The sequence below is a fragment of the Cyanistes caeruleus genome, chromosome 1 (assembly GCF_971803275.1).
Source record: "Cyanistes caeruleus chromosome 1, bCyaCae1.hap1.1, whole genome shotgun sequence".
Taxonomy (NCBI): Eukaryota; Metazoa; Chordata; class Aves; order Passeriformes; family Paridae; genus Cyanistes; species Cyanistes caeruleus.
The window spans coordinates 139,313,491-139,337,940 of NC_141701.1; the positions used below are offsets into that span (position 1 = coordinate 139,313,491).

At 37.4% G+C, this 24,450-nt stretch overlaps 1 protein-coding gene across 29 annotated transcripts in view; it reads right to left on the minus strand.

Moving 5' to 3' along the window:
- PARD3 (par-3 family cell polarity regulator) overlaps positions 1-24,450 on the minus strand; it is a 487,559-nt gene that overhangs the window by 247,606 nt on the left and 215,503 nt on the right. For 18 of the 29 annotated variants that reach the window (XM_086863442.1, XM_086863388.1, XM_086863466.1 and 15 more), the window contains 2 exons: positions 17,255-17,433; positions 2,138-2,269 (listed from right to left, as the gene is read on the minus strand). In XM_086863442.1, the coding sequence (XP_086719568.1) occupies positions 2,138-2,269; positions 17,255-17,433 (311 nt within the window). The remainder of the gene's footprint in view (positions 1-2,137; positions 2,270-17,254; positions 17,434-24,450) is intronic. The other 11 variants (XM_086863514.1, XM_086863522.1, XM_086863486.1 and 8 more) reach the window with 1 other exon arrangement.

A 24,450-nucleotide genomic window follows, 5' to 3' on the forward strand; every position in this document is an offset into this window, starting at 1 on the left:
ACAGCTCTGCTGAGCACACAGGAATATGACTGGAAGTTGCTAAATTAATTGATTATGCCAGATTGCAACCTCGCTGCTTGAGCTTCCCCTTCACAGAAGTGACGGTTTAACCAGTGGGAAAAGACATCCCACAGAGGATACTGAAGAAGATATTAAAAATGCCAAAAGGTGTGGAAGAGTATCTCTGTCTGCAGCTACTCCATCCCCTACCAGGCCCTTCCTTTCTTCCCTACAGTGCATCCCACTCTCCCAACAGACTTTCTTCTCCAGTATGTATCCTGCTAAACAGGTTTCAATCTAATTAATTATCCTGCTGATATGAAACTGCAAAAGGATCCTGATCTTCCAGGTACATGCAGAATCATTTAACATAATCAAAGAATAAAGCCTCTCTCTCGATAAAAAAAAAAAAAAAACAACCACTACAAACAAACAAAAACAAAAAGCAGAGAACTTGCTCTAAAGAAACATCCTATTTACAATTTCAAACTGCAAACAGTTAGCTCTGGTATCAAATATGTTTCCAGTCTACCACTAGTGGCAAATTATTTACCTAATTGGTGAACAAATTGAACTTGTTAAGCTGTTCAGAGACTAAAATCAACACAAAGCTTAATATGAAACATCATATATTAAAATTTCATGTACCCGACATTTTACAAGATGATCACTATTAAGATTTCTAATCCAACTTCTTTTGCTGAGACAACAGTTTCATTAACTGCCTTAGTGCAAATCTAATGATGCATGGAAATACGCCTCAACATCAAACAAGCAGAACCAACACAGGAGCTGCCTTCAAATCTGGGCACTGACTTTCCCCTTCAACACAGGCTGAAACAGAGACAGCAGCTCTCTTCATCCAACCTAATGCTCTATCATCTTGGAGGAAAACAGCAATGGAAGGAACACTGGCATTAAATGTGCAGAGGAAAGAATTAAAAGACTAAAGACAGAATTTTTCTCATAGAACATAATTAATTTGCACATAATTACGAGCCATAAAAGTAGTTAATAACTCATATTTGGGAGAAGGTTTAGGGTTTTTTTTATGCTCTGTGATATTATTTAAACTCCTTTTAAACTAAAAACGAGCTTGAATAAAGAATGTTTGGAGTATGCTATGATTTGTCAATGCCAAACTTCAAATATCAGTATGGGATTTGGGGGTAAAGGAGATAAATCCCAGGACACCAGCACAATGTTGGATTATAAACCTTCCCTTCATTCACACAGCACAGTGTGACAAAGCCTGGGCTGTGTCAAATGGCAAATTTCATTTTAATGCTCTTCTGTATAAAGCAAATTCTGGGTTCATGTCCTATTGCTGTAAAATAGAAAATTTGTACATTTTCATCCAATGCAAAAATTAATATTTTCATGGCACACAGCATAAAGATGAAAAATGCACTACCCTACATATGAGCTTGTTGCTGTATTTCCAATTTCCATATTAAAGATGCATTTTCTGTATACATCTGAAGACACTTCTTTGAAAATTTCAGGCATATACGAAGACATGAAGTGATTTCTAGGTAATTTGAATTTCAGACCTTTAAACCTCTGTGAATACCAGCTTATCAATAAATTAAGAAATAAATAGATTAAAAACAACCACAAATTGGAACTGCTAAGTGTCTCCAAAAAGCCTAAGATAAAAAGCATTATAAATATACACTAAACAAATATAATACTGTCTTAAGATTTATAATTAATATGTTTTATGGTGTTAAAAATAACAAGTATTTAGAAGTGCAGTGCCAAAACTGACACACATTTGGCTATCATGTAGCATTATTATTGGATTTCAATGGCAGAGTGTTTATTTATCCAAATAATACTAATTAAAATACCCCTGTTGGTATCAGTTGTGAAGAACAGCAGCACTCCACATACTATAGGAATGTGTTTATGAACCCAGAAATTAAATGATTTTGAGGTGTCCACTTCAGTCTCAATGCAGGGGTTTTTTTGATGCAGGAGGAATCACATACAAATTCAGTCAGCATACTGCTGGTGCTTCTATCATGCTTAGGGAGCCTATGTAAGGTAAGAATACACTTCTTTGTAATAGCTTGGAGTAGCATAAAGATTAGACTGATAAAGTAATATATATATATATATACATATATATTACCTGTTCTTGCCTCTCCAGCCACTTGTCCACCATGGGATGACTGGCACTTAACGATGAACGAGCATTGTCTCTCTGAAACTGGTTAGACCAGCTACTAGAATCTCGTGGTAGGCTTCTGTAGTTTTCATCTTTCTAGTTTAAAAGAAACAAAAAAGTGTCTTATAAAAAACAACCAGTCCTTGCACATTAACAATGCAGCTGGTTATTAAACGATTACAAAAGGAAGACTGGACCCAAGGACTGCACCCACGCACAGCGCGACTGCTCGGCCACTCAAGGGCAAGAGCTCCCATTCCTTAATGCCAGGGACGCCCAAAGAAAGCCTTGGTGGAGTTGTCGATCTTCCACCCACTCATGCTTCCCTTCCTCTTTTTCCAACCTCATACCTCTAGTGCACAGATTCCCAAGTACATACTCAACAAGGCTTTCAGGGCATCATGCTCCTCAGTTCATTCTCACTGAGAGCAAATGTACCAAATGAGCCCATCCAGTGGCCACTATGTAATTTTCCCAAGTCTCTGTATGCAATCAATTTTACAACCAAAGCAGTCTAGCTGCTCCAGGTACTGTCCTTTAGAATTAATTTTAGAGTTCAAAACTTGAATTTATTATTTCACATAATAATGCTCTGCCTGGTTTGCCTGAAGGTATACAAACACAGTCACAATTGTAGAACAGCAGCAGATGGAGGTTGTGCTGACAGAGATACACTGATCCTACTGAGACTGATAATTTTCTCTTTCTTTTTAATTGATGAATTTGTCTGCACATCTTTCCTACAAGCTCTACAAATTCTTCAGCTTCTAAAGGTTATTAGTCCTTACCCAGTCTGATCACTAAAAACCAACATAAGCATAGAGGCAGATTCTTAATGATGGTAGTTACCTTCAGCCTAAAATCAGTGTTACTGATAGCTTACATAGCTTAGCTCCTTCCAACTGAAATGATACATGGAGCTAAAATTCTACTTAGCTTTTCAAAAGAGAATTATAAATACACAATAATATATATAAGTAGGCTTCCTTCAGAAGCAGAGTATTTTTTTCCAGTCATTGTTTGTCTATCTTCATGCCAAATCAGATAATTTAGAGAGAGTACCTATTTTTAAAACAGGATTGTAGTCCTACATATTTTGCAGTATTACTGCTTTTTGGAATCTCAAAACCCTCTAAAATAATAAACAAACACCAGTGCACATTTGCAGCTAAGTTATTATTTTCTTTATTTATAGCACAGAGCAGATTTTTGACCCCCTCTTAAATCAATACTTCATTCCATCAGCATGAATATTTCCCTTCCCTGTTTGCCATACTGATATTTCTTTGTCCTGGAACAATATTAGTCCAATATTCTAGATACAGCATCAATTCCCTGACAGTTGTCCTTCACAACTTTATTTCTTGGAAATATATGAGCGGCTTTGCTTAAAAATTCAGGTCTTAGTGTAACTGTGAAATACAGCAGTTTTCAAAAGCTTCCTGTGCAAGACCAGTCTTTTCCCAGACATATTAAATTTAAGCTTTCTTAATTTATAGTAACTTATTTTCTTGAAAGACATTGTAGTATAAAATAGTCTTCCATTTCAAGACATTAAAGCTTCAATTCATCCAGCACAAGATAACCTTGTAAAAGTATTTTTGCACAGGTAACCAGCATAACAAATAACCATCATAAATTACTTTACTCTGCACAAATGAGCAAAAACTTTGTGTTTTTCAGCGACTAAAAACAAGCCAGTAATCCAGTGCTGGTTAACCACACAGCAAACTAGAAACTTGCTCAATGCTTTGCTTAGAAAGGGGAAGTCAGCTTTGTACAGCAAATGCCATAAAAGCCAGGGAATGGTGTGTACAAATTGATTTTTTTTCCTGTTGCTTCTCTTATTCAATTCTCCTCTTCAGGTGACAGGGGTGGCACAGTTCCTATAAGCCAAAAGAACAATTTCTCTTGTTCAAAGTGGTGGGCAGATATAACAACAAATTCAGAATCTGACAAAGAAATAATAAAAAATTATTTTATGCACAAAACCACCCTTACAGTTGGTGCATGAGTTTTTGTCACCTAACAATAACCCAGTACCTGACAGACCATCACCTAGTCTGAATGAACATAAATTTCTTCCTATGAAATATGCTTTCTGTATTTCTGTACTTTATAGATAATTCCATTTTTTATTGATTCCCACTTACAATGTTCAACAGAAACTTTTTAGAAAGATATTTTTATTTATAAAACACAAAGACCTCTCTCCACACAGCATCCATTGTGCCTGCACAGGAGTGTTTCACAAGAGCAGAGGAGAAGGAAAGATGTTCATGTAGGGATGCGCTGTTCTTAAACCACTCAGTCACCAGGTCTCAGAATCAAAATGAACAGTCACATTGCACAAAGTTTACATTGGAAATTTGTGCTGTAAAAAGTCTCAAGTATCACAGCACTCAATGTCAGGGAAATTATCTAAGCTAAGAGAGTTAAATTAGGCCTCTGTTTTGTGTATCTATACTAATGTCAAGGATTTTGCCAAGAGTTTACGCCTAATATTATCTGTGCTGACAGGAAGAGTACATTCATCCCACCTACCAAAGTATTTCTGCTTGTAGCTCCCTTCTGTAGAAGATTACCTTTCTCCTGCTAAGACTTAAATCAGCTCATTTTATACAGAAGACATACAAGTCTCTCAGCAATTCTTTCTGACTGCAGGAATAAAAGCTAGAATGGTAGAGAGATGTAGTTTCTGTAACTCTTTGTTTCTCAGCACTTTCACCTCTCACCTTTCTTCAGAGGTTTAAAATAGTGCTATTATCAGATTGGAATAAAATACCAGCGCTGCAATCACACACAGTTATGTTGGTGTTAGCCAAATAGAGAAATATTGGAAGATCCACAGACAAGCTCTCCACTCCTTTCTTTGTTACGGCCTTCTGGCAAACAGCTCTGTACCCCAGGAGTGAGAGCACTGGGACAAGCACCAAGCTAGAGGAGGAGCAGCAGGATCAGCACTCAGCACTGCCACACACCATCCTTCTCACAGACACCTACACCACACAGCCTTAGGGTGCTCCTGGCTACCTGTAACCCCATACTTGCAGGGGTTTCCATTACTGCCAGAGCTAATTCAAAGACAGCTGTGCTGGCAAACTATAAAGGTATGGGTGAAAAAACATTGCTGCAGCTCAGATATTGGGATTTACTGAGACAGCCGTGATGCTTCTATTTAACGTATATATTGTTTGGGGATTTTTTGTGTAAAACATTCAAGTGCTAATCCAGAAAGCTGTACTTGTCTTCAGCATGATCTAGCTATAGAGCACGTGCTCCCAACATCCAGCTGAAAAAGGTGTGTGTCACTTTTAGCTACAATACCATAAAGGGGAAAATTTCACGGTACAGAAGCCAGCAGGGTCACACAGGGAATTCCCATTTCTTCTGGAAATGAAGCTGTAAGCCCTCCTGGGACCAGGGCTGACATGCATCATCAGTTACAATTAAATGCCCTAATTTTTTAAAAAGAAGTTTCTTTCCCAAACATCTTTGGGGACCATGGGCCATGTCAGCTTTATCACGTTTGAAATGGAAATTGATCAATATAATATTAAAACTGCCAAGTCATAATACCACCACTACACTTAACTGCAGCATTTTGGAGTAATTTTAATGAGGACACATAATCTAACACTTTAAAATTTAGTTCAGCATGGTGTCCCTGTGGGGTTTTGCTGAAGGAGTGGGTGAAAGGGGACAGGAAAAATGAAGCAATTTTGCTATACTTTTAATTTCAGATGATTTGCAATATATAACAAGTCTCATCAAAGACTCTGCAGCTTGTAAGCGAAATGACGCATTAGGATGATCTGCGTACGTCAATTACTAGTTGTCATTGCATAAACTCACTTGTTTGCTTTTAACTTGCAGTTGTACCCCTGCAAACTTCCAGCATCACAACCCACAGCATCATTTCCCACATGGTGTGGTGACAGTTCCACATCTACTAAACCATTTGCTGCTTTACAAATAGTGAAGAAACTGGGTTTTTCCTTTGCTTCACCTCCTAAATGCCTAAAGTGTGGCAAATTTTGGTTGCTTATTTAAAATGAAACTACACTAGACAGCATTATAATAGGGGTAAAATACACTGAAGATCTCTTCAAAGTAATTCTCTGAAAGACAAATCAAAAATGCAAAGCAAGTTCTCACTTTAATTATTTCTACAGCAAATGGCCCATGTGTCCTTTAGGACTGTCACTAAGAGAGATCATTTCGGGCACTGATCATCTTTTGCTATCCAGTCTTTCTCCTTGTATCCTATGCATTTTGGGAAAGGCTGCTTATTTGTTTGGTTTAGTTCCTTGTGATGGCCTCAGACTGAGATAGGATTTGTGATGAGAAATGAAGAAAAAGACTTTTTTTAGTCTTTTGAGGTTTTTTCACCTGAAACCCAAAGGCAAATGCATGTCAATAAGGGCAATTATGGTTGAATCACTGTAAAGGTTATAAAGGTTGTCCTGCTTTCTTTTAATGCTCCACTATGAACACATTAGATCCTGAACAATTTGGTGTAACTCTCAGACAGGGTGCTAAAAACTGTCATTAATTACAAAAACATGCACACAGTTTATGTAAGTAATTCTGTCTGATCAAAACATCTGTTTATAAATGAAATAATATATACACCCATTTTCCATGCTGACTGATGATCTAGCAAATATATTCCTGGAGTTTTTTATTTGGTTGAGGTTTCATGGTTGCTTTTTAACGGAATTTTAGACAAAGAAATATGGAATAAGACCAAATGGATCCACATTACTAAAAAAAACAAAACCAAAAAACAAAGAAGGCTGCACAAATGATGTAATAATGTCTATTTTATGTGGAAAATATGTTACATATATGAAATTAATAAACCCAAAAGATACACTGCATGAACAGAAATTCCATTAGGAAAAAAACCCTACTTACACAGATGTCAAATTTGGAACTGTTCTATTAACAAAGCATCTTTTAACAACGATTTCTCCCAAATGTCAGTAGTTTACCTCCAAACTAATTGCACCAGTCACTGTCTTAAGAAACTGACACTACTGCTTGGGTGAGCTTCCTTTTATTCCCAGTAGATTCAGTTTTCCAAGGCTGCTCTTTTCCTGATGTGTACTGAAGAACATGACCCCAAAAGCCACAATAATGCAGATACAGCCCAGCCATTTAGTGGAGAGAAGAAATGAGTTACAGTCACCCAGTATCACAAACCTTTGATCTGAGGCCACTCTCCAAGGAGTACAGTAAAAGAGGACTCCCACATTAAAGAATTACCACAGCTTCATGCCTTCTGTCAGCTCTGACCCCGGAACACGGGTCATTTCCAACTGGTGAAAACTGATTTGGAGAAGATACAAATATAGTAATCTAATAAAGAGCTCACATGCCCTATTTATGGTGAAAATAGATGAGAAGAATGACCACTCCATATTTATTTGGACATTTTCAAATTGGACTTGTCTCAGAACTGACCCTCTGTGTATAGATCCATGAAAGGAATTAATGTATTATGCTTCTAAAAGAGCTCATTAGATGCCAACAAGAAAAAAAGCAATTGAAAAGCCAGCCTTCTGCTTAAGTTCTATCACCTTACATTCAGAAATTTCCAGAGTTGTGCTATTCCAATTTAGATATTCCATGTTATCCTTTGACTGACAAGCCAGGCCTGACCTTAAAAAAAAGCAGTATCTATGGGCCATGATAAACAGTTTTCTGTGCAAGTGGTGTTATATGTAAACACTCAGTGTTGAAGAATATGGGCTAAATTAAGAGTATACTAAAAAACATGACACTGCCTATCCAAAACATTCTGTTGATCTCTCTTGTTTACAACACAAAAATGAAAAATGTCATGATCTCTGCACATACACATGCAAAGCCGGAAGTTTCCAAACAGTGTGCACTGTTATTTCTCAGATGGAGGGACAGGAAAGAAGCTGCTTCTTCCTTTCACTCTTTACTTATTAATCTCCTAATAAACCCCCACAAGGGATAATGCAAAGACACTCAAATAACATGCAGCAGTTTATATTCAGAAATTATAATTCAGAAACTGGCTTTTATTTCTGTAAGCGTAACTAAAAAGACATGGCTTTCCACAGTTCCATTTTCAAGAAAAACCAATGAACCGGTTAAGTTAAAGTGCCATGAAGCTACAGCTCTGATTCTTCTACACATTATATGCAGAAAACCATTTCCCCTTCTACTATTTTTCATTCAAGTAAATATTCACTTTTCCTGTGCCACTTTAAAGGCATCTGAAGAATTTTTATGTATATACACCTATACATGAATCTATATAGGTATCTGTTTAAATACAATAATATCATTATGCACAGTCCTGCCATTTTCACCAGATATCTGCTTTTGTACCCAAATTTATATGTTTTATGCCAATTTGGATTTAGAGAAAATACAGTTTGTGAAGTTGTTTGTTTATTTTAAGTGTTGACATGATTCATTTGATTTCTTGGGAGAGCCAAGAAATTAAAGGGGAAAAAAGCTGCTAATTAATTAATTTCAAAGCAGTCTCTGAAAATAGGATTTAATAAATAGAATGCCAATATTAAATATACTTGAGAAGCTAAGAGAAACGGGAAACAAGGCGATATAGGAAACTTCATGAAGACCCTATATTTAGATCTTGAAATTTAGAGTATCTTATAAACTACCAGCAGTAGCCTTTTAAGTGTTGAGTAGATTTTAGTTGGCCAGACCACTAAAATGCTGCAACCGGCTGTCCGTATGTTTAGAAACTTGCATCTGATGTTCTGAAATGAAGAAAGGAGGCTGGGCTATGGGGTAACCAGTCTGTCTTCTCCAACTAATGGATTTTCTCCTTTCTTCATTACAGTGGCCAGCTTGGAGAGGAGCAGGTTTGGGTTTTTAAGGTCAGAAGCACAAAGGCAATGTCCCAAGCCTGCGGTACCTTCACACACGCCCAACCATTCCTCAGTGTCACCCACACCACTGCTCTCCTCCATTTGGGATTATATGGACCAGGAACTCCACTGGGCTCCCAGCAAAGCATTCATCACCTCATCCAACTTGCCAATTCATTTCAGAATTGGCCAGAATTCCTCCCAGGATCTCTGGAGAAAAGCCTAGAGAGGAACCAGGCCAGGGGCTTGTAGCAGTGTTTCTCTTTTATCTGAGTTTACAGCAGCACAAACACCCTCGGCTACTTGCAGTCTCACTGATCTTCCTCACACTGAAAAGCTTCCCATTTTTTTTCATCTTATGGATTTAGCTTTTGTCCATGTTTCATTTACTTCACATGCTCAGCAGGCAATGCTCTTAAGTTGGACATCTGTATATAAAAGCTGAAGAGTTCATTTATAAAGAGACAATAAAACTAGATGGTAGCACACAATGATCAACCCACCAGGCTGTGAAACAAAACCAGGGTAAGTGACCTCTGTTTCAGCCTCAAAATTAGTCAGAACAGAAATAAATAATAATAGTAATAATAGTAATAATAGTGATGATGGTGATGGTGATGATGATGATGATGATGATGATGATGATGATTATGATGATAATAATAATATTAATAATAATAATAATAATAATAATAATAATAATAATGATAATAATAATACTAGTAATGTGATTATGAATTCCTGTACTTACTGGAGCTGATTTTCCCCACTAACTAAAGATTAACGTCTCCTCCCCACCCTTACTACTCCTTTGCACTGATTAGTTCCACATATGACTGATTTTTATTCTTATACTGCTTGGTTGCCTTGTCTTTATTCATTGCTAGATGAGATAAGTTAATTTAAAAATGCAACAAATTTAGCAAAAAATGATGAAATGTTCACTGTTTAAAACTTGAAGGTTCATGTCTGAAGACTGCTGGGTAGCCCAGCCTGCAACCAGAATTGTACTTTAAATTTCTTCTTGCTAGCTACGCATTCAGCCAAAACCCAAACATGCTCTGCACCAATACACAACCTCAATAATCAGAAAGCAAGACAGACAAATATTTTAATCTGCATAAGCTCTTGAATGACAAATGTATATGGTTGCATGGTTGTAGGTTACAACAAAATAGATGAAAGCAGGCCAAAACACAGATACAGTGATTACCAAGGAACATACATGTGCTTCTAACCTTTGAAAATAAAAAAATCCACTAAACCTGAACATCTAACTGTTGGAGTTTTTTTTAAACTTACTCAATGTTTTATCAACCTACTCTTTTAGGACCAGTCTTTCACCCTCAAACCAAGGGAGAGCTGCAAAAACATAAAAAATTAAAACCAATAGAGACAAATACTTAAACATGGGAATTTACAAAGTACACCCTCACTTAGAAGAATGGCAAAGGAAAGGTCTTCAATCTTATCCTATACCATGTACTTGAGAGCTTTGTGTTTTCAGTATAGCTTTCAGTGGCTCCCAGAGAGGTGCTGTACACTGCATTTACTGAAATGAAAAGACAAACAACCTGTGCACATTCCACTGCTCCTTTATCACAAGCAAGAGACTCACTCATCCTGACCCTCCTTGGCACTCCCAGCTCATGATGCAGCACCATGTCTCCCCACCTATGGAGCAGACATTGCTCACCCAGACATTCCTCACCCATCACTCGGAGCAGGACATGGGATGGCACCGCACTGGGACACAAATACACATCCTTCCTACGTTACTGATGAAAAACAAAGGCAGTGTGCTTAACAGACTTGCTCAGCCTGAGAGCGGAAGTGGAAAAAACTCACCAGCTCTCAGCTCTTGCACTGATACCTGTCTCTTTAGGGGAACAGAGAGGAGATTTGACAGAAGGGCATCCATGAATGGATGACTTGGAGCAAAAAGAGGTAAAACAACAAAGGAGATGGAGAAAATTACACCTTCACTTCGGATTTATTGATTTTGTTGTTGGCTTTTTCCCTGCTTAACATGTGGTCATGACTGACTTTTGAATGCCAACAGCTGAATCCTGTCCATGTACACAGTCCTCAGCAAACGAAACAACATACCATCAAATGAGGAACACTGGCTGCTACGTCTGTGCACTAGGCAAGGAATTTTCACTTTATGTCTCTTATTCCCAACCTGCCAGTGAAGATAAGAAACACTATATTTGTTTACACATTTTGAAATTCAGGAATTTTGAGCTCTTTCATAGAGTTTTCATTGCATTAAAATATCACCAGCTTCTCTGCTAAAGACAGACAATTCTTCATGGTATTCACGAAAGTACCTGAGGCAAAGGGCACATGAAGAAATATGAATTATTCCATCAAAACATAAGAAAACAACTTTCTTATTCTGAGAATGATCGAACACTGGAAGAAGTTTCCCAGAAAGGTGGTGCAGGCTCCATCCTTGGAGATATATATACTCAAAAACCTGACTGGACACAGACCTGAGTAACCTGCTCTAGCTGACCCTGCTCTGACCAGGCAGGCTGGACTCAACAGTCTCCAGAGGTACCTTCCAACTTCAGCTGAACTGTGATTCTGTGAAAGTCATGAATTTTACACACTACCCAGGACAGAACAACACATTCTATATTGATTTCATACTGCACTCTCTTTGGGTACAATTCCTCTAAAATATTCAATTACCATGCAACAAACTGTCAGCAACAAGTTACTATTACAAAGGAAGAAAACTGATGTATGTAACCTCTATTTTCTTGACTTTCCATTAATCACTTTCCTGTAACATTTTACATATTAAAACACTTAATTTCATCACCTGTGGATAACCCACACTCATTCTCCCTCCCTCTCAGTCTGTGCAATATCACATCTGAAATGACAAAACTCATGACCATCTCATTGGATAGGAAAAAAACCCCTGCTTAATATACCTGGATGAAGAAATATTCATGGCTATTGAAACCCTCAGAACTTCTGTTTAAAACACTACATTTTTACATCAAAAGCAGTAAGCTGTATTCATCATGTGGGGATTTAAAAGCTCTCATGATAGAGATGGCAGGCTTTTTGCAGGTATCCTGAACTTCTCCTTAGCAGATTCATCTGTATTACAACATCTGTATTACATCTGTATTGTTTATCAGGTACACTACCTCCCTTCTGAAGGAGTCAAAAGCAGAGACTAAGGATCCTAAGAAACATCAGCAACACTTTGGTCTCTGGCTCCCAGAATGATGCCCAGTCTTTTAGTCCACAACCTTTCCTAGTTAATGTAATAGATTTACACTCTGCCATTTAAACTTCCTGGCTATAAAATGACACCAACACACAATTCTAATATAGGGCTCTTCAATCCTCTGAATTATACTTAAATTCTATTGAAATGCCATGTCTTTGTTGACAGTGACAGAACAAACTTCACACTAAGGTGTGTTTAAAAGGACTCCACAGTAAATGAAACTAATTTTCACTTTTAATTTCATTTTAAAACTGAAATATCATTCTTGTTGAATTTTTTTTTAAATCTATGCATGTTTTTCTCCTATCTAAACATATTTCATTAGAGATTTTTTTTCATTCTGTTTACAAAAAGAATTAGAAAGCATTGCATCTTTCACATAAATATAAAAGCCAGCAACTCAGCAATCTGAAAATTTGTACTCATCAGTCTCAACCCACGGGAACAGCAAAACTCCTGCAACAAGAGATGTGGGAAACACAGTGTTTTGCAGGTAAGGTAATTGATGCTAGATGAGCCTTAGAGCACTCACATGAAGTTTCAAATTCTTTCTCTGCAATTTACAGAGCCCAAAAAATTAGGTTTCCAAGTAGGAAGAAAGCATATCCCAGAAAAAAACATTATTCCTACAAGGCACAGTGATATTCCACCTCAAAATACATGTAGGGACAAACCCATCTAACAACAAAAAAGAAAAAAAATTGGCTGTTGACTAAACAGCAAAGACAAAAAACAAAGGAAAAAAGCAATTACAAAATGATGTGCCAGGTATACTGAGTTATGTGCTTGCTGCTGCTGATCCACCCCACAGAGCACATTGAGTGCCATTTGCTTTGCTGCAGGTGGGTGAACCCAAGAGCCAGAGGCACAGAAGCCCATGCACAAACATTTTTCTCTCTCTTGAGCTCTCCTTTTTAACCTACATTTTCAATTATTTCTGCTGTACCAATGTTGTTACATCTGACAGGGCAACATATGAATCAAAATCAGAAAAGTCACAGTGGGAAGTTTGTCATAAGCCTGTTATCAACAGTGTATCCCTGCATTAAGCAAGGCAGGTTAACTAGACAAGCCTTCAGTCTTTCAAAGAAGCAGGATCAGGCAGGTAACTAATTTGTAATGATAATCCATTTCTCACCACAAATGGAGTAGTAAATTTTACAAAAACCACACTGAAAATATATGGGATAATTAATTCAGTCGCTAGAAGATGCAACTTATATATAACTGGTTGTTGTATTTACACTCTTCCAACACCGTAACACAAAATCTAAGGGGAATGAAACATGATTTTCATTAATACACTCACGTCTATTAAGGACAGCTAATTAAGCCAATAGGCTTTGGTACTGAATTACTAAGAATGTGATTCAAATCAGCAGTTACTCAGAAAACAACAATATCAAAAAAGATTTTACTACAGTGGAAAAAAGCACATATGATATGCTTCAGCTGTGTACAATCTGTTCAGCTGTACAGTTCAATACAATTCAAACAAAATTACACGTTGCAAATCAGGTATTACTCCAGGCCTCTGAGATGAGATTTCTACTTAGAGATTTAGTCTTTTTTCCTTAGAATGGCTCAAGGTAGCAAGAGACAGGATTAAGTCAAGCTATGTGTGACTAGGTAATACAGACATGTCTCTTTCACACACACAGAAGTATCTGAAAAATTATTTTAATATTAAGTTTTAAAATAATAAGTCCTGGGAAGCGGATTTGCAACTAGAGGTGGTCCGGAGCCAATTTTGTGAATATTTCACAGATAGGAAGACCTATTCATTTGGTTGAAACCATTCATGGGAAGGATTAGCTCAGGAATGACCTAGCTAAGTACAGTTAACAGCACTACAATAACTTGCAAATAATCAATAATTCTGCAAGTAAATTAGTACCTTGGGACAAAAAAACACTTGGCTTCCAGTTGCTCTTAGAGGTGAAAAACATAGAAAGTAGAAATTATACGAGATTCCAATTCTAATGATACAGAGCATATTATGATATCCTGATAACAAAAAAGATGTTTCTTTACAAGAAGATGATTTGAAAAATGGATGAGAATGCACACCCCATTTAGGGCAAGGATTCCATATCATAACATTTTACTTATTGTAACAGAAATGCATCTCAAGTTCAACACACATCCTAATCTTTGCAGGACCAACTCAAGTCCCTCCAAAGCATACTCTGTCCCTCTCTGGTCATTCTCTTCTTAGGGCCACAGGAGATGCTGGTGTCTCATTTCATTTATTCTAGTTACTACAGGCAGCACTACAGTTACAGTAGTAGGATCCTACAAGCAGCCCGTATTTTTGCTCTTCCCCAGCACCCTTTTCCCTTTCTGTTTGCCCAGAACTGCTGGCATATGTCCTGGCTCCTCACAGCCTTCTGTGCATGGCAGCACTCTCACCCCTTCACTTCATCTCAGCTTGGGCATCTGCCCGCTTTCCTGACATTCCAAATTTTTCATACCCAAAATGAAACAAACACCAATAAGATGTCCTCTCTCACTTGTCCCTGAGAAATAAATCCCTTCTGCCAGACACATACAGCTTTCCCTGTGCTAATTCCTCCAAAAATTGGACAGGGTTTCTACCTGTCAATTATTTCTCTTTAGAGGTGACGGGCTGAAAGTAATGTCACTTCTTAGAGTCAGTAGGTGGATGAAGCTTTTGGCAATTCTCCCAGAAACCCTTTTCATGTTTCTGCAAGATACTGCTGGGGCAAAGTTGCTAATCTACAACTGTGCTGCAAATCTCAGCCCAAGAACATATGTTCTTGTGCTGTCAAGAAAGAGAACTGCAGTGAAAACATTACATAGTGCCAACCACTCACAAAAGATATATGGGTGCTCAAACCCAATGCGCTGAGCAGAAAATTAAGATTGTTCTCATTGCTTTTCTCAAAATGTCTGTGTCATCTATAATCAATGAAACAGTCTGGAACAAAGCACAGCCATCTCTCTGTTATCCGAGTAGCTGAAGAAAACAATCTAACATAAGAAAAGTACTAAGGACTTGTTATAGCTCAAATAACACAAATACATTTGTAAAAATTCGATGTTAGTATTTTGGCAAGAGATTGGTGACAGGGACTTCAAAAATGCTGCCAATTAGAATAATAACACAAATGAAATTGTTGCTAATACTGTGAAAGGAAATGAGATTTCTTAATACCGATTCTTAAGAGAAATAGGATTGGCTATGAAATCTTGACTCACATGAAGAAATCAAGACACTGAAAACAGAAAAAATCAGTCTAGCATAAATGAACTCAGGATTAATTAAGAACACACATTGCATAAGCAATTATTTAATTCCAGATGTTTACTGCATCTTATCTATTAAAAACAGTGATCTGCTCTATTCAAATTATCAACATATAGAGTGTTCAAAATTATAAAAGAAAATATCATCATCTATAACGTAACTTCAATTCTTTCCAATCCTCTTGATTTAATGTTCTCTGGTGCCTTGCTTCCCATCCCTACATGAGGTCATATGCATTCCTTTCCAGTTTGGTCACCATGCTCCAATAGACATGAAATATTTTCACAAAAATCAAAAGTACGTGCTGAACAACTAATGATGCAAGAAGACTAGTGTGAAAGATTAGCTGCTGTTCAATTTTCTCCAATTTCTGCTAACTTCAGACACTCAAAGACATCTGATTATGCTATGTATAGCCCTTCATATCTATGCTTTGGAGTAACAAAGTGTCATCTCATTATCATTCCACAAAAATTAACTGAAAATGTTAATGCTTCAAACGGATTAGATTATAATATTTCTTCTCTGAATCAGAATAGCATAAAACACATATTTACAAAACAGCACACACTTCTGTGCCAAACCAGTGCAAGTGACAGAAAACATACTATAACCTGCCTGAAATCCTGATCAAGCAGAAACCTGACAATACCAAGTTAAACTGACACCTCTGCAGGAGCAGGGACCTCAATGCCTATGAGCACTGAGCTTTTATGGATTCTTTTGAAATGACCAAAGGCCCAGGGAAAATAGTTTGGTTCATTAGCAGTATATAAAGACTTCTTTATTTGGGGTGTGTGAATCTTGACTGCTGAGAGTTAGTCTGCATTTATACAATGCAGAGTTAGCAGGAATGAGGGGAAAACAATAAAAGCTATAATAAGCTGCATATTTTCCACAAGGACTTTGCACTGTGTAGTCAGAATGGCAACCAAAAGTGCAACATTATTTTAAAATTACTCATATTTTTTAGAAAATACACATTTTTCTTTTTGAGTTTGACTGCAAGTTACCATCACAATTATGGGCAATGTAGGACCTGTACAAAAGGGCATGATTCTTCTGATTTTTTTTAATATTGCACTGAGAGGAGCACTTCTTGCTGACTTCTCTAGCAAATAATGCAATTCATGCAGAGATACTGAAATCATTGAAAAAATGAAGGGAAAAATACACAACATTCCACTGTTTTATTTTTATGACTGTTATCAAGGAGAGAACTCATTTGCAATTTGTGTTCTGTATTACTTGTAGAGCTTCAGAAAGTACAAATTAGCAATGCTGTGTTAGCAAAACAAACCTGACCAGCTGTGGGCATGCAGATTATTAACTGACATTAGGCCTTCTACAGAGATCAGCACAAATTATTATAGATACGGCCTACTAGCATTAAGAAAAAGTTGAAACCTAAAAATGTTGCAGAATAGTGAGTAATCAGAGATTCAACTACAGCTAAGGGCAAAACTCAAGTTTTTAGAGTCCCTGCTATGGTTATCACCAAGATTCCACAAAGGGCAGAACACTTGCCATTCAGACACTTCGCTGCTGCTAATGGGGTTTGGTGGACAAGGTCAGAAAACACAAGTTTAAACCAGGAGCAGATAAGGGAAGCAGAAAACAATTCAAGATTCATGCACATTTTTAATTTATTTACTAAGAGGGAGACAGAAATATACCTTTCTTTCATGAGCACTGGGCATGCCAGGGGTGTTCTGCTTGAGAAAGCCTGCTGTTGTGGACCACCTGGTAGGGTTTTTCCGAGAAGGCTCTTCTGAAGAAAAATTTGTGTCACTCACAGAGGTTGAGAGGCCAATCAGTGCAGGGTCACTACTACGTCGGACATGGAGAGGCATATCTGAAGAATAAAACAGACAGTAAATAAACACTGACTAGATTTAAAAAGTTTTTGACAAAGGCAAAATATTTTTTCAAGCTCTGGAAGGGTGGCTGCGACCAAATGTGGTTTCACAGAGTAAGGAGTTATTGACCTCAGCATAGCTCCTCAAGGACAAGGTCTGTTCCCTCAAAACCACAGCCTTGCGCTTGGCCGCACAAGGAGAAAGTGAGGGGAAAACCAACCCCTTTGAACCAAGCACAGCTCAGTGACTTTCCAAGCACAATGCTATCCGCTGGGTGTCATGGAAAATAAAGAGATGCAACACAAACTTGAACAATCAGGAGGTTATGGTGGCATACAGGTATTTTAAAGAGTGAGTAGCCAAAGCCTGGTGGCAAAGTAAGGGGTGGGCTTGGACAACGCATCCCCCACCCCACTGGCAGGGCTGCAGTCTGGGCACTGCTAGCACAAAGTGCTGCCAGAAAGCTGCAGGCCAGCCAAGGCAGCCTCCTGACCTTCTAAAATATACTCTGCATTTCTTTCTCAAAACTTAGGGAGGAGACTGCATTCCTCCTTTGCCTCTTCCTGACAGCTCAAACAAGATCTGTGCTGATTTACCCTGATTCCCTTAGCCTTCCTTAGTTGGCACGACTGATAGGAGAAAAATATTTCATCAGTAAAAAATGATGCAGCAGGAAGGTAGACAGATTGGAAAGAAATAAGGTTTTTTTTCTTAATATATGTAGAGGTCACATCAGTTTTGGAAACTTTAATGGCACATTAAAATTAGTTTCTTTTGAAGTACAGCCTAATTCTTTCCAATTTCATTTATTATCCTATAGCAAATACCCACACATCTATCCTCTCCTTGCCCAAACAGAAGTTTCACTACCTGAATTTGTGACCTCTTCGTACTCTCCCACTCAGCATCAGAACAGAGAGGCTCTGATTTATCAGTTTTATTTCTCTTTATTGCAGCACTGGGAAGTCTGAATGCAAAGTGCAAAGAAAAAAGGTGAAAGCGATGGCACCTAAGCAGTTGAGTCAGTGGGAAAGGCACAATGGGCAACAGCTGAGAATAAAAACCAGGACTTAGGTTTTAATGCTCTGATGAAACAGTTCCCAAGGAAACTGAGGGTGCATGTCTGGCAATACTAACAGGAAAACACAGTGACAGGAATTGTTAAATGACTTGTCTCAGTCTTGACAATATCTTCATGTTAATGTTATATTTAATAATATTAAAGAATCTTATTTTGCAGGGCATTATGAAGACACTGAGAAATACAGTAAGTCATGCCACACAATAAAAACATGTGAGATTTTTTTAATCTGCTAGGACTCCTGCTGCTGAGATACAAACAAGTGTTACATGACCAAACACCAAAACAGTCAATCTAGTTCATGTTCATTCTGGTAAACAAGAATAACAAAGAATTAATGTGGTTTCTTTTCCCCACAACCATTGTAATATTTCTCTCTTTGCTTTCATTTCCTTTTTTTTTTTTAATTTTCATAACAAAAGGTAATTTCCAGCAAATAAAACATTTTCTTTTATAAATATGTAGACACATATTTATAGATATGCATGTAAGTGCATAATGGAACTAGAATTAATTAAAGGAATATTTCATATTCACTAATCATGAAGGAAAGTATTAATGGTCAGAGTTAAGTCTACTAAGAATTTGATTTCTCAGTACATATTCACAGACACTAATAGAGGGTTTTTCTTCGATTGCCTGGTTTCCAATACTTCAGCTTTCATGAAGCAGCTGAAGGCAAAGCATCTCCTTTTCCCCTCGATGGCAACCACACAAACAGTGCCCTGTCAAACCACAGGAGATCTCTGAGCAGAGGTGGCTCAGCTGCAGCCCCAGCAGTGCCCCAGCACACAGGATGAAGTGACCCCTTCCCAGCAGTGCCCGTGCTGCTGGCACAGCCCTGAACACACACTCTCCTTTATTAGATCAGCCTGAGCCAAAAAGGGGCTCTGTAGTATGTAATGCCACTTAAGAAAAATACCAATCTATATTTGTTCCAAGCAGCAGCCCGTGCATATTATCATGTTTGCCTTCACTACCCACCCCACAACAGAGAATTACAATTTTCAAACATGAGTTCACTTGCTCCTTATGCTTGTATGTCTATATATAAGCACGGTGATAGCAAAATGTTCTTGTATTTTTACACTTCTTCTTCAAATTGCTTGACAAAACAAAAGTTCAGTTGGGTGAACTTCTGCAAGAAGAGAAGCCAAATTGCCAACAAAGAAAGAAAGGAAATCAAGCCAGCATTTCTGGAGAGGAGCAAGCCATTAGCTCTGCCTTGGCTTTTGCTTTGTAGTGAAAACCTGACAGTCTGCACAATGGTGAGTAGAGACACTTCAAAATACAGGTAGTCAATTATACAATGGAATTCCCAAATATTAATATGCCTTGGAGAGAATATTAACATGAGAAGCTTCTCTACAAAATTGACTCACAAATGAGCCACCTTTAGTATGATTCATTTTAGTAAGTTTAGCTTTTAAGATGTTTTCAGACATTTATTGAACATTTCATCAAATCTTAAGAAAAAGAAAAGAGTATTTGTCAATACAAAAATACAAATGATCTCTAGTCTACTCTTATGGAAAAGGTTCCATACTTAAGGAAAAGTGATTTGTTTTACTAAGCAAATTTTTCAATAAAGTGTATTATATTGAAGACAAAAACTTGTGTGTGTTTAATCTATGTACTTCCCAAATTAACAAGAAATTTAAATGTATGTCATAATTTTTTTTACTACTGAAAGGGGACAGGCACACAGAGCTGGCTCTAATGCATGCTGCTTGGCAATGGTCAATAGGTCTTAATCCAACAACTAAATCTTGTTCACACAATGTTAACCACAAGCTGTAAACATCATCTCCTGCATTCTCTTCAGTTCTGCTCTGAGAGACTGTTCTAACCTGAGTTTGATACTTTCCATTAAAACAACATAAAAGAATATATTGAACAGATTTTTTTTTAACCGATATATTGTTGGCAACAATCCTCTAGTTTACAGAATTTGACTAGAATTTATAGATTTGAAGAGGATATACTTTGAAATATTAAAAGGAAAATCAAAGGAAAGGAACTTAATAATTAAACCACAAGATAAAGTACGCATGGGACCGATGCAATGTCACTGATTCCAGGATGATGGCTGATACTGTTTGAAGTCTGTGGTTTCTTTGAAGAGTGGATAAAACAGCAATGAACTCTAATCACAAGGCTTCAAATTCTCTGTGGCACTAATGCACTGTAAATATTGATTTGCTTCTGCAGCTAAGGTGCCTTTTAAATAAGCACTTGAAATGGTAAATCTAATAATGAATTACAGGAAGTTTTAAAAGTCTAAGAAATAAAGAAAAATTAAATTAAAAACCCTGAAAGTTACCACTAACTCAGTTCTTGAGCCATATTCAAGGACTTGAAGTATTCAACCAAGAGTCAACTTCAGAAAGAATTATGTTGACAGAGAATCCCATTAAGTTATGTATATAGCCAGAATTCTTCTAGAAAATGGTTATTTGTAGGAGAGATCCAAGCTGTATAACAAAATGCTCACATTCATAATAATGAAATTCTGACTGGAAGTCTCATTTTATTAAAAGCAACAGCAGTTTCACTATAAATTATAAAAAAAGCCAATACACATTTTATAACCATCTTTAAATGTAAGGAACACAGAGTTGTACCTTCCCTTCCTGCCAGCAATTCCATTTTTATTTTAAAAGGGTCATCACCTTCTCTGATTTTCAAATATGCTCATGAGTGAAAGTATTTGAGGATCTGGCAAATTTCATCCATAAAGCTGAGTATGTCACCCTGCATGCAGGCACTCAGCACAATGGATGGTGGTCCCCCAGAGCAGAGCTAATATACACCTTCCCATACCAATTTCCTCTTGGATGTCAGCTTGGAGGGCATGACTAGAAATATACATAGTTATATTTATATAGCATGGCCATATTAATTTTACTCTGTGAAGGTTTCAACTGTTGCTTTAGCCCCCCTGTGCCACTGTGCAATTTGTGCAATTTGGTGTGTAGTGGATTTAAGGCAAAGGCACAAAAATGAAAAAATTATCTTAGATTTCTGGCCATCTCACACAGACCATCAGGCTCATGACAGATGAGCAGAAGAGGATTTTTTTTTTTTCCCTCTCCACACTCTAGGAGACATCTCTGGGAAAATGAAAAATCAGTAAAACAAAAAAAAATCTGAGGGAAATAATAGCTTTTAACCAAAAAAGGTTAGACAGAGTTCCTGAAAGTAAGTGGTCCCAAAGATATGTATGCACATCAGGGTGCACTGTATACTCAAGACAAAAACAGATCCTATGTCAAAAAACTAGTCTGGGAATGGCAGATAGAAATTGAACAGCTTTGCTGCCTCCACCACCCATCCAGCTCGTCATTCTGCTCAAATCTTCATCTGGAGCCCAAGAGAAAGGATGAATTAGGGTCATCCTGGAGATGAGGAAAGCAGAACTGCTTTTTTCAGCTTGAAGTACTTGGAACTACAAACTAAGGCTTTGCGTATATTTAATTGAAATATCTCTTGAAAAATATTTAGATTATCCTTGAGTTTCACACTCCAGCACAGCTCCTGGAGTTCTGGTTGCAATTTCAGTAGGTTCAGTTAATCTCCTTGTTCCACTCAGTTGGACACAGCAAGAGCCAAACACCTCTTATGACATTCAAAAGCTCAAATCCCCATATCAGTTCAACTTTCATATTTGCAAACCTCTAAAGACAAGGTGATGGTAACCTCCAAAGACCACTGAGGTTGTTCTAGACTTGACTATGGACAGAAGAAAAACAGTTGGAGACAAAAAACAGCTGATTGTGAACTTATCTACAAACTACATTAAACCCTAGCAGCAGCTAACATAAGCCAGCACTTCTCTACAAGATTAACAAAACAGTGCAAATCAAATGTAGGCATCTTGAATTAGAAATGGAAAAAAAAACCCTAAGCCGTTCCAAGAGGTGAAGAACCACTGCTGGGAAAACAGCACCATCTGTCCTGCAGAAGAAAACAGGCACTCTACAGGGAGATGGCAGCTGGGAGGGATATGGAACAGGAGCACTGCAAAGCTACCACCAGTTGCAGATCTTTTTAGAAACATACTTTTGAACGTCACAGCAAAGGAGGAGGATATTCATATACTTATTTATTTATACACACACCACCAACTTTCTCCTCATCACCCAGAGCAGTATTTTTTTTCTCTCCTGGAATCCATTCCAAAAAAAATAATTTTCAGCATTTCCAACTGTAAGAATATCCAGAATTTGTTTATTTGTACTTTCCTCCCCAAGTTTATCCTCCTGTCATTAGTTACTCCCCTTCCCTTAAAAAACTCTCTTTTCATATGTCACAGACCTCTCAATTCTCCCCTCAACACTGCTACACAGCACATAACCTTTGCCTCTTTTAAGTCTGTACTGCTGTTCATATTTGTAAATATCATTCCAGTCTTAACTTGTTCAGAAGGCACCCTGAATAGTGTATTTCTCTTATGAAATACCCTCAGCACTGTTTAAATCCTCCCTGTCATTTTTTGAACTTTGATGCTAATACGTAGTCAACAGTAATCATATTTGGGTATTTTATTGTCATAGTATCAACCCAGAACATCCACAGAAATCCTAGAACTTCTTCTGTAGTCTCACTTCAGCATCTGTCTTGATAATTAAAGTATAAGTTCAGTTTAGATCAATGTTCCTATACACTAGCTTCTATTTATTCAGGCTGAATCAAACTGTATTCAGTCATGTAGTACATATCTGTTGGGTTATGTATCTTTCCTTCATTCCTGCTATCCTATTTTCCCAGCCTATTAATGTCTGGAAATTTAATTAACATACTCTTTACAGTACTGATTCTCCCAGATTTAAAGATGTTAAATAAAACTAAAAGTGACAGGTGGTCTATTGGACAACAATCTCTAGACTAAGATTGCCTCCAACTTTTAAGATTTCTATGCTGACTTTTAACCCATACTGAAGTGATAATGGTCACATTTCAAGACACTTAAATTTCTACCAAATGCTTCAACATTTCCAAATACTACATGAATTACATAGCATTCACCTGCAAATGCCAAGTATTTTGTATTCATGGCTTTCCCTTTCAGAATTACAAGAAAGGTGACACAGTTTAAATAATTAGCATTTCTCTACTTGAAAATATGTTTATGTGTAAAAAGATCAACTTCTAAAATTAATTTTTCTACATTCAGAACTCTTGGTTAAATAACAAGACTTCCACTGCTCTTACAGAGAAAAAAAAAAATCATTGTTTCACACAATTCCAGATATTTATAACTACTTCATGTACAAACCAACTGTTTTCAGTTGTTTTTCTAGCAATTCATCGTCAAACAACAGCTTACGTACTTCTCACAGACATATTTTCAATGTTATCAAATACTCTCAGTTTCCTTGTATCTTTAGCTTTAAAATGGCACGTTTATAAGCATTTGCACATTAAACCATGACAAGTCACCATTAGCCTGTTTTCCTCCCAGCACTGCCCCACGCAGTTGGAGCTCTGGCAGGCAGCCACACCAGGAGTGGGGCAGAGGCTGGTCCACGGCACTGAAATGCACAGTGTGGTCTGGCAGATGGCAGATGAAGGCAGCAGGTTGTGTCCCCAGCCATCACAGAAATGTAGAGAAAAGGCAATTGGCTGTGTAAAACACACAAACCGAAGCCCACTGCATGCTAGCACACCTTTAAGAAACACAGGACATTATGTTAACATGCCTGTGACCAAAACTGGGAGAATGGACAACAGAGGAAAGAACGCAAGCAAGCCTCCAGAAAAAAATTGTGTTACAAAGCAAAAGAAAGAAGAAAAGTCTTTACTTTCCTGGTATAATTTTCAGTTTCTTTTAATGGAAGCTAAGTTTTCCCAGCCATGACTGCTCAATGACTTTGAAATTCAGAAATAAAAAAACAACCTGCCACAGTCATATTTTAATAATGAGTTAATG